General features: G+C 36.5%; 1 protein-coding gene across 4 annotated transcripts; it reads right to left on the bottom strand.

The window, feature by feature from the left end:
• Positions 1–7,876: 7,876 nt before the first annotated feature.
• On the bottom strand, positions 7,877–10,705 carry LOC108330831 (ninja-family protein 6). Of its 4 annotated transcripts, none has more exons than XM_017565399.2 (4): positions 10,363–10,705; positions 10,169–10,259; positions 9,762–10,074; positions 7,877–8,476 (listed from the first exon to the last, which is right to left on the bottom strand). In XM_017565399.2, exons 2-4 carry the CDS (start codon positions 10,211–10,213, stop codon positions 8,070–8,072), a joined length of 765 nt encoding a protein of 254 aa, XP_017420888.1. In that variant the 5' UTR covers positions 10,214–10,259; positions 10,363–10,705; the 3' UTR covers positions 7,877–8,069. The 4 variants fall into 4 exon arrangements, with proteins under 4 accessions (XP_017420888.1, XP_017420889.1, XP_017420890.1 ...); XM_017565400.2 differs by having other exon boundaries at positions 10,418–10,705; XM_017565401.2 differs by having other exon boundaries at positions 10,208–10,259; positions 10,363–10,704.
• Positions 10,706–11,146: the final 441 nt, after the last annotated feature.

Genomic DNA, 11,146 nt, shown 5'->3' with positions numbered 1-11,146 from the left:
TGTGTATGTCGTTCAAGAACGACAGATAGTCTTCTTGATAGATTTATTTGTTTTTGCACTTCATCAATGATTTGAGAGTCCATCTAATTTGCAGATGAGAAAGTACAAAATAAAAAAAACTACCGAAGCTGATGTGAAAGATAATAATTGGAAAAATAAGTAATGTAATATTTTAAACACATAAGTCAATTTAAGCAAAACAAAGTTATGTAATACATTATCGTAATAAAAATTAACTCAATCATCTAAATGGTGAAGAATCAAGTTAACATTATGATTGAGGTGAGCAAATTGGCGGTTCATGTCCAGGGAAAGGTTTGCCAAGTTATCTTCAATACGTTGAACTCGCACCTGCATTTGTTCCATACCCTGCATTCTGTGTTGCAAGTCTTATACCCCTTCCCACGTTTGAGTCATCAAATTAGGATTTGGAAGAGGTGGAGGAGGTTGCACAAGGTTGTCATCATGGTGTGGTTCGTCTTCTTCGTCATCATCATGGACATCGTGTCACCAAACACCGTTGACATTAACAATATTCAACCTCTTCAAAGAATTAATGGAAAAATGATGTCGGGTCCCAATAAGAGTGCTGACATCGCCATCAACATGAACTCCACAATATTGCATTATCTGTGTGATAAGGACACCGTATGGTAGGGGTGTGTCAGCAGCCTTGCATTTAAGCATATGCTGCATGATGTGATGAGGCCAATTGATAGCTATAGAATTTTTAAGCACCCATATCATAAAAATATCTTCCTGCAATAACCTAGCATAATTCGCTGCTCGTGGAGTCAACATGTGCACAATAACATAATGCAGAAGTCTATCATTAATATTCAAACAACCAACTGTTTTAACATGGTGACCCTGCATTTCTGGTATAACCATAGTAGCTAATGCCATCTCCCGGTCATATGGGAAGTCGTCAGGGATATTTGAAAAAGACAATTTGTGACCCTCATACTTCAATTTAGCTACATTCAACCAATCAGCAGGTTTCAATCTAATTCTTCTCTTGTTTACCTCACTGATCAAATATCCATTTCCACAAATCTTCAGATTTGAATAAAAAACTTTGATTAAATCAGGATAGTAGGGTCCTTGCAATGTAAGAAATTCGACAACCCCTTGAAACAAAAGATGATTTGGGAGCAATAACCCTGAACCGACAAATGATTCAAAATTCATTATCTTTGGACCAACAATACTCCTTGTATAGAAATCAGCTGCATAGGTGTCCATCTGAAGGTTGTTAGTGAAGAAACGACGCTGATCTAATTGGTCCTCTACAGATGGTGTGACATTTGCTGCATCTTCTGCCTCATTGAGGGATTTTTTTCCCTTATAAGTTTTTCTTGGCCTTTTCGTTGATGATGAGGCCATTTCACAATCCTATGGTACAAAGCATCAGATGATAACAATAACAAAGTTAGTTAACCAAAATTATTTATATTTCAAAATATCAACAACTAGGACATACACGATGCATCGTAACCATAACCATAACTTATAAATTCTTGATGGATGGAAAACCAATAAGTCATAATTACATCACAGAAACATTAATGAATATAATACTACTACAACTACTAAGATAACACTTCCTAACAATCACCTCTGAAGGTCATTTTACATAATTTATTCCACCGCTTGTGGGGTGGAAGTCCCATCAACCACTTTGTACATGTGGGGTTCGCACACAAGAAATCATAACATTGTTCGAGTAAGTTTTCATCAGCAATGTTCATACCACTCAACATTTCATAAATGTCGCCCTCTGTGTATGTGTACGTCGAGCTGCGACGGAGTATTTGATTTCTGTCTTCCATTGTTGAGACTTAACGCACGGCTGCATCAGATATCACACCAAAATGAACATTTGATGAGCTAAGCACATTTGTGAAACCATCCAAGCTGGTCGTCAACTTATCAAATTGAGAATCAATAACATCGACCATAGGTGCCTTCCTTTTTTAGCCTCGTGAGGATGAAGTTCCACCGGATGGGACGGAAGGCACAGACTGAGTCTGTCATGGACTATATTCATCTACAGATGGAGGAGGTGATGGTGGAGTTGGGTCTCTATACCTCTTCCAATCAGGTTGTTCTGGAATGTACTCAATATTTTGATTCAAATCAACACTGACACGAGGCCCAACACGTTGTCGACGTGCTTGACGAGCAGTTCGAACACCCCTCCCAGTAGCTCGATCAGCTGCCCATAACTCGACCATTAAATCGTAGTGCTTTATACTATTAACTCTCCACTTTGCCGCCGTTGGTCTCGACTGAAACAACAAAAAGATATGATGTCTTTGCTTCATATGATGTATAATAACGATCCACAAAATGTTAGTATTTGTATAAATACCTGAATAAGGTCCATCCAAACCTCGTCCTCAGCATGAAATGTCATACTAACCGGGTTCCACGCAAATCCACTCAATCCAGAAAACAAGTCATGTACCTCGCGCCATTTATCTTTCAAGACTTTCTGACGATTTTTTACATTATTTTTGGTAACTGCGACATACCCAGAGCTATGAAGATGATCAACTATATTACTATATGCTTGGGATGTCCAGCTTCCGTCAACCCTATTATCGATTCGTGATTCCTCAATCATAGAGTGTAGAAGACGTGCGTCCATGTCTTCTGTCCACTTCATGAACTCTCTAGTAGGAGCAGAGGACTCAATGGCGGCTGCCTAACCTCTGTTCATTTTTTACCTATGTCATAAACAAAAGGGTAACAAATTTACATTAAACATCCTTAATTGCTTGTTCTTGTCATACACATAACATCAAATAGTCATACAACACAATAACATAAAATAACTACGAGTTTTGATAATCTCGCCACATATGATCTGCTATACAATCCCTGATACTACTACCAATCCTATGGTCGTCTTCTCTGACTTGAGATGATGAAACATTATGGTCTTCCCTTTCATTCAACTCGTTATCTACTTCATCAAGTAATGAGTCATCGTTATCCACGCCACGAAGGAAGTTGTGCAAGATACAACAAGCTAGTATGATGTCTGTCATTGTCTCCAATCCATAGTGTGGTTCAGTGCCACTTGCAATGATAGGGAATCTTTTTTTCACCACACCAAAAGTTCTTTCAATAACATTTCTCAAAGATGAATGGCGATGATTAAACAACTCCCGTGCATTTTGTGGTCCTCTGCGTGTAAATTCTTTAAGGTGATATCTTACGCCTCTATATGGAGTCAACACTGTGCTTTTCAACATAAATCCTGCATCACCGAGGTAATATTTTCCTACAATTTTGGGGACATAATGGTAATTAGTCACTACTACACTAAATCTTCAACATCCGAATGTAGACACTAACCTTCGGGGATAACCAACGGATCATCTCGGTCAAGAGCATTTTTAAAATTCTTGAATCAGATGCAGTGCCTCCCCACAGTGAATTTCATGTCAAAATCACAAGCCACAAACACATTTTGAGTTGGCCAATCTTTTCTTCCATGAAATCTTGGAGCTTCACATCTTGGCACGTTTACCCAAACATGAGTACCGTCTATGGCCCCTAAACAATCCTAAAGATAAAAATAAGAAGTCATCATATTACTCATAATTTGAGTTCATCCTTTCATGTAATAACATGTTCGAATATAATGAAATTACTACCTTAAAGTACGGATAAAATCGATTGTTGTTAAACACATGTGGATGAACTTCATTTCCTGAGGGTTGAATTAGAAACTCAGATTCCAAACTTAAGATCGCATCCAAGACATTGTGAAAGTGTCTGCTAACCGTCGAGTCAGATCGATGAAAGAAAAATGCGACACTTCGATTCTTAACATTATGGCCAATTATATGAAGAAATTGAGCAACTTGTTGCTCCACTGTCGACCGAATGGTGTCCTTAACTAACTCAGTTGATCTTAGCCTGTCACAAAGAATTATAAATGCCTCTGGACCCATCCTAATAATGTCGCGACACCGATTAGTATGCACAAGATATGACATCAATTGCTGCCTACGACGGTCTCTGTCTGGTAGGTAATTCATTACACTACTGGAATCACTAGAGTACTTATTCAAGATACTCAACGCGTGTCCAACAATGCATACCATTGTTAAAGCACTCAATGAAGTGGTTATTTGTAATTGTTGACGTATCATTGCGATAATATTAAAGTCTACACCAACCACGTCATCATCTATATCTTCACGGTCCACATATGATAAATCTAATTCTTCTTCCATCTATATTTACTTAACAAAATAATATAATTGATGAACTTTATACATACAACTTACAAATAAACAATATCAAAAAAATCCATATCTTCATATAATCACATACTAATTAACAATATTCATGCATTCATAAAACATTTAAACAAAATTAAGTATATTTATTCAATAAATCAACCACAGTCATGCATAATAATTAAATTAGCTAATATGAAACATACCTAATCAACAAACTTAGGAAGCTTTAATTTTAGAATTGTTGACTGGATTTGAAGGAAGATTGAAAACGCTATAACGGTAAGCTCCCAATAAGATACCAATTTCAATTGTCAATATTGATATAATTGAGTGACAATTCCAAACCAAACCTGTTCAAAAAAATATATCACTATCTTATATCATATAGGTAAAAAAATAAATTGGTTTGTCAAATATGTACCTTCAATTCACCCTACATGCGACTTCAACAAACTCCGAACAATGATTCAACACAGAGCAACTTACGAACCTCAACCTCTTAATGCATCAACATTATTAACATACAGCCACCAAGATTTTTCAGCCTCTAATCAGACTATAACAAGAACTTCAGTAATAACGTACACATTCCAAATAACAAGATTTTCTTTAACAATAAAACATTCAAAAATGAAAACAATAGATCTCCCTAACCTTCACAGCTTAGTTATCCCTCTTTTGACCTTCAGGTTGGTTACCCTCTCTTCACCTCGGTGAAGTACTTCGTTGCTTTCCAATTCTAAGATCTTGATAAAAAAACCTGCAAACACATACAAATGTTTAATCTTCATGCCATAAAAATCTATTTCCAAAAACAACCTATGACCAAATCTCATTGGTCGCGCATCTACGGTTTGATGGAAGCCATATCACCCCAACCCGTAAGCCATAAAACATTCCTATACTTTGCCCTTCACCCTCCTCACAACTCTCGTACTCCACCTTCTGCCACCTCCATCTATATCAACCTCACTATCTTATTCATGTTCTACTGTTACCATGCATTCTCGGACCACCACTTCCACCATCTCTGTCCACTTCATCTGAAACTCCATGCCACACATGTCCCTCATCTTTGTTGATTGATGTCCCCATTTCTGTCCAAGGGTGGTCATAACAACACACCTTCATCCTCTCCGGCGTACCTTCCGCCAACCGCTGCTTCCAACGCCGATGTACACTTTCTCCAGCCACGCCTCCAACATCATAACAGCATCAGTCCATGGGCGACAGCTTACACACTTCTTCACCTTCACCTTTGTCGACGGAGCCACCATTCCTGCACCTTGACCTTTGCCGACGGAGCCAGGATTTCAGCTATGGGGATCCGCTTACTGGATTTGCAACACAGCGCTGCCATCCGCTTGCAATAGGAAGTCGCACACCACCCTCATATCCGAATACGTGAAACACCGTATCCGAATACACCAACAAACGAAAAACTTGGTAACCCTGGATCCGGATACACTTTACCCTTTATCCGAATACATCAACTCTACCATCTTCTTCATCTGCTAGCGTCGTCATGCCTTGTTCCTCCTCCTTCATTACTTCTTCATCCACTGCCGTCGTCTCCGTCAATCCCCTTCTTCCTCCTCCAAACACCCTTCTTTTTCATCTTCACTGCTTGCAGAGGTCTTCAACCTGCAACAGCCAAATATATCTGTTCCACAAACATTAGCTCACCTCAATTGTTCTCTACAGCTGCTCACTCTCAGATCTCTTCAGCACACACACAACTCTCACTCATGCAAACCTCTACTAAATAAAGAAACCCTCACTCACAGTTAATACACACCAAACTTCTGTACAAACACCGTCTTATTAATGCTGTTGATGGTCAGAGATTCTTTCAGAAATTCAAAAACGAATCTCTACTTTGCAGCACCGAATGGTTGTGTCAACCAAGGAATCTTGGTAGCACACTGTGTGCTGCTAAACCACCATGTAAAAGCTTGCTTTCGGACACTCCAAAGACCTCACATGGGAAGGGACAGTAACACGCGTGAAAGAACAGTGCATTTGCTTAGTACGGTTCAAATGAAACCCAATACGTTTTAACATGTTTATATATTATGCATGCTATATTCAATGCTTCTGGAATTATTGAATTATTATAGGGACATAGAGGACTTTTCATCCCAAATCGTTGCAAATCTTTCCAAAACCGCGAGACCCGGAAAAAGCAATAATCCGCACAAATCAGTCCTGTTACCTGCTTTTCCATCGTCGCAAATCATACGTATGGAACAACCTTTAACTTGTCAAACCATCCTTGCAAATTGGTAACTACAGTAAATCACCCCAACCGAACAAAGGCTTAGTCTTCTGGAAGTACTCTTTAGTTTATCTAAGATCCAAAATCAAGATAATCATTTCATTTACATTTCCAAAAAATTTTAAAAATCCAAAATTACTTTTCATAATTGAAAAAATCATACACTTTACTTTTTTTTTTCATCAAATTTTGAAATGTGATAATTTTTTTTACAGGATTTCGAATTCGATGAAATATTTAAAAAATTCATTATCGAATTTCGAAATTTGACGAAGAAAAAATCCTTCGTCAAATTTTAAAAATGTAATTTCTAAAACTATTTTTAAAAATTAAATGTGCATAATGAAATTTTGAGAATGAAACAGTCAAATGTTTATTATCTTTTTTTGACTTAAAAAAGAAACAAAACTCTTTTTAAGTGATCCATTCCTTTCTTGCTTTCTTCCTTTTGCATGAATACTTTTTCCTTTTCTTTCTTTGAAGAACATACATTCATACCCAATCATTTCCTAACCTAAGTTTTCGGCCACCATCATATTCAAATCCTCAAAGATGCTAAATAAAGAACCAAACCAAATTCTCGAGAAGCTAAGAATGAAGACGATTTTTGTTTTCTTCTCTGACCCCTAAATCCACTACCATCATTCTCTCCCCTGTTATATTTTGCAACAAAATATAAAAAAAAAATCAAAAATCCAATTTCCATCCATATACAATCATCACAACCTGTAGTCCAGTTAACAAGAATCATCCAAGAAACTACCTACAATATACCAAACCTGATAATTATTCTCCATTCTTCTTATCTTCATTCCTTAATTTGTTAGTTTGTGAAACTTACAAATGGAAAGATTCAATCTTGAATTTCCCTTATTATGTTGCGAAACTTAAGAAATGAAAGATCCAATCTTGAATACCCTTACTAGAATATCGACAAAAAGTAACTTTGAATTGAATTCCCGTACTAGAATCTCTAATGTAAACCAAATATTATTGAAAATATGTGTAAACAACCTTTTATCGATAAAATCTTTGTACTAGAATCTCTACTGTAAACCAAATATTATTGAAAATATTTGTAAACAACCTTTTATCGATTAAATCTTTCGTAAAATTGACAATCTTTCACTAAAGTAATCTGTAAAAATCATTTTAAAAATCTTCTTCATCTAGCAGATAATCACTGAATATCTTTGAAAACATTTTTAAACCTTATGCGGAATCTCCAATTCCTGATGTAGTTATTTCCTTTTAAACCCTTTCTTCTTCTCATCCCATTTCTCTGTTTCTTTCCTCTCCAGGAATCAGAGAATTAAGTAATAAGCAGTGGAGAAAATTTTGGTCTAAATCATAGAATTCCCATGTCTTTACCTCGTACGACAGAGGTTCAGAAAAGTACAGACAACCTTGGATGAAATTTCCTTTCAACCAGGCCACAATTTTTCAATAATCAAATCATGAAAACTAAATTACCCAAAGAAAGTTCCTTTGTTCCACTTCCTTCTGCATATTCAAAGATGACTGTGCCTCTAAAATGAGTTAGAAAAAACAGTGATATGCTTCATGGGATTGGCCACTTCCTTGGCCCCAGCATGCTTCACAAACTCAGCTGGAGTGAGGAAACTTCCATGGCAGACACAAACAATACACACTTCACCACTTCTGTACTTGTACAGAAACCCTTCTATTCTCTTCCCATCAGGGCCATCTCCAGTTGCTCTCACACTTGGCATCCGGCTCAGGATCTCCATTACATCACCTTTAAGACTGCAGTAGTTCCCAACTTTATGCCTTTTTGCCTGATTCTCCAGCTTTGTTTCACCATGCCTAGCAGAAATTTTCTTGGTCATTGTCTTCTTGGAAGCCATGGAATTGTTGTCTTCCTCGGTTGAAGTTTGGATTTTCAAAGCAACTCCTTTGGCTGAATCTGTCAGACCTATATATGGAATGTTGTATCAGACAACTGTGAGTGTGTCTTTTGGGATGAAAAACATAAAAGAAAGGCTCAGTTTCAGATTAGCAAGATCAGATGAAAAAATACTGAAGTGCTTTGCATTAGTCATCCAAAAAGAAAGTTACACCATACGTATAGCCTTGCAAATGAATCAGACAGAAGTATATCTCAGGCATTATTACCACATGAAAAGAAAAAAATCAGTTTATATTGTATATATATAATTGTAATCACGAGAAAAACCTTAACTCACAAGTCCTTTTTTCTCTAAAATGGTTTTCTATGGAAAGAATATGGTAGTTTGGGACCTTTTGCTGCATTAAGAGGAAACTTTAGACAAAACACCCATCATGTAACATGAGAACAATAGAGAAATAATGAACAGAAGAAAGACCCCATCCCAAATTATGATTTTTCTTACAGTCAAAGCAGATTACCTTTGATGCATCATTCTATCTTAGAAAACTGTAAATGTCATAAATGCTAAGTCCAGTGTTAATCATTGCAGACAAAACAAATGAAAGAGAAATATGCACTAGTATGTAGAAAGAAGTAAATCAACCACTTTTTCAGAAGACAGAAATAATAAATTGAATGAAACAGCTTGAACAAAAGTTATAGTCCAGACGAATGACACACAAGCAAACAAATTTCTAGATCTAAATGGACTTCTCTGGAGTACGGTGTGGCATTATGTCTGGCAAATCAAGCATGCATACATTGTTTATTTCTAGTATATAAAATACAAAGAAAAGATAATCATTATTTACCTATAAAACCAGAAATTTGCGTCAGTGAAGTGTAGTCAGACAATGAATAACAATGTACTTTATACAAGAGCAATTTAGTTGTGATGCTGAAAATCTATTCAAGGAGAGAACTCACACTGAGGGAGATATTTTACTGAGTAAAACATAACTCTTGAAGAACAAATACATTGCCTTTAGAAATCTAGGTGGATTATTCGGCATAGGAAACTAAAAATCAAGGGAGAAAAGCAAATTGGCACACACAGAAAGGGAAAAAGGGGAGGGGATATAGTCCTCAAAACCAAAGGTTTCTTCTTATTCTTTTAATGATTTAACTGCAACACAAACAAAACATCATTATGTTCTAAGATGCCCATGCAATCACCAGAAGCATTAGTTAATAAATTAAACAGGACATAAGAATACACAGTTACAAACCACTATAACATATGCAGGTATTGAGTGAAAGAAAGTATGATCGTGCAAAATAGAGGCCATGAGTGAAAGAAATCTATTACCCTGAAGCTCTGAAGCCTGAGAAGGAATTGGATGTGCCTTGAGTGGAGGAAGTGATGATGATGTATTGACATTGACAGCAGAAGCAGCCACCCAGGCAAACACTTGAGGTGAGGGTAAGGTCACGCTCCTCTGCTCCTCTCCTGGCAACGAACAAGATCTGCCAAGATATGGGTCCCACTGGACCCCACTTGCCTCACCCTCTACTGATGATGACCTTGTCAACCTTCTTTCTTCTGCATTCTCACCGCAAGGAGAAAGCTTCAGAGTGAGGTCTATTTTCTTGGACGTGTATGCTTGTTCATTGTAACGCCTCTGCACCAAAAAGAACAAAAATTAAAACGAATCTCACAGTCTAACAGGCTCCTGGTTGCATGGTTTCAAATAAAAATTAAGAAAAAAACTCAACTTGATCAACATTTTCTTTGTTTTCTGTTTTGTTTTTTACCTCCATCGAAACAAAGGAGAAAGGAAAAACCCCTCAACGAACAGGTTTCTCTCTGAAAGAAAACATATGCATGAACACGTTAGACACAAAAGTACAATCGGGTGGCCCACTTGGAAAGAAAAAACGCAAATTTATAAAAATGCAAAGAACTGTACTAAAATTTTGCGAGGAAACTGAGAGAAGAAAACAAATGGAGGCAGGGTGGCATACAGTGTCTGTTATGCAGGTGATTTTAAAGAAAGAAGAGGATGGAAGAAAGAGAACAAAAAGTATGAGAGGAAGAATCTGAGGGAGAGTATGAGAAGAAAAGAGGTTGAGTTGAGAGAGAGAGAAGAAAGAGAAGAGAAGGAGAGAAAATTATGTTTGTTGTTGATGTTAATGTTAATGTTAGAGTTAATGTGTTGAATGATCATGGATGTAGTTCGTGAACGATGAGGAATTTGAAAAGTTCCACGTGGTAATCAGTGGAGACAGAGAGGTTGGGTTCCCATCGTCTACGGTTACAGTAGACTTGTGCCTCGTCTCTCTGCTATTTTCAGGCACGACCCTTCTTCGACACCTTTCTTTTTCCATGCCACGTAACTTTCACATTAAATTTAAGTTAAAACAATCATATTTTAGAGCCCAAAATTATTTTAAATCTGACATTATCATTAATTATTTTTTGTTATCTTTTATATTTACTTATATAACTATTTTATCTTGCTGTCAAAATAATGTCAAATAATTAACTTTTTAAATTATTAAGGTCAATTTACAACATTAAAGAAGTCATTTCATTTTTAATAAAAAATTTATAACATTTTGTTAAGTTACAAATTATGATAATGGAAGATGAGTTTAAATTTTAATTAAAATACTGGAATTAATTTGGTAACCAATTTTTTCCTTAATTTCATAATATGTGTTAGAGATATAAATGTGACTGTAAGCTTTATA

Source organism: Vigna angularis, chromosome 4 (assembly GCF_016808095.1).
Source record: "Vigna angularis cultivar LongXiaoDou No.4 chromosome 4, ASM1680809v1, whole genome shotgun sequence".
NCBI lineage: Eukaryota > Viridiplantae > Streptophyta > Magnoliopsida > Fabales > Fabaceae > Vigna > Vigna angularis.
Note: the sequence above shows the minus strand (reverse complement) of the source record. Positions and strands in the feature narration are given on the sequence as shown.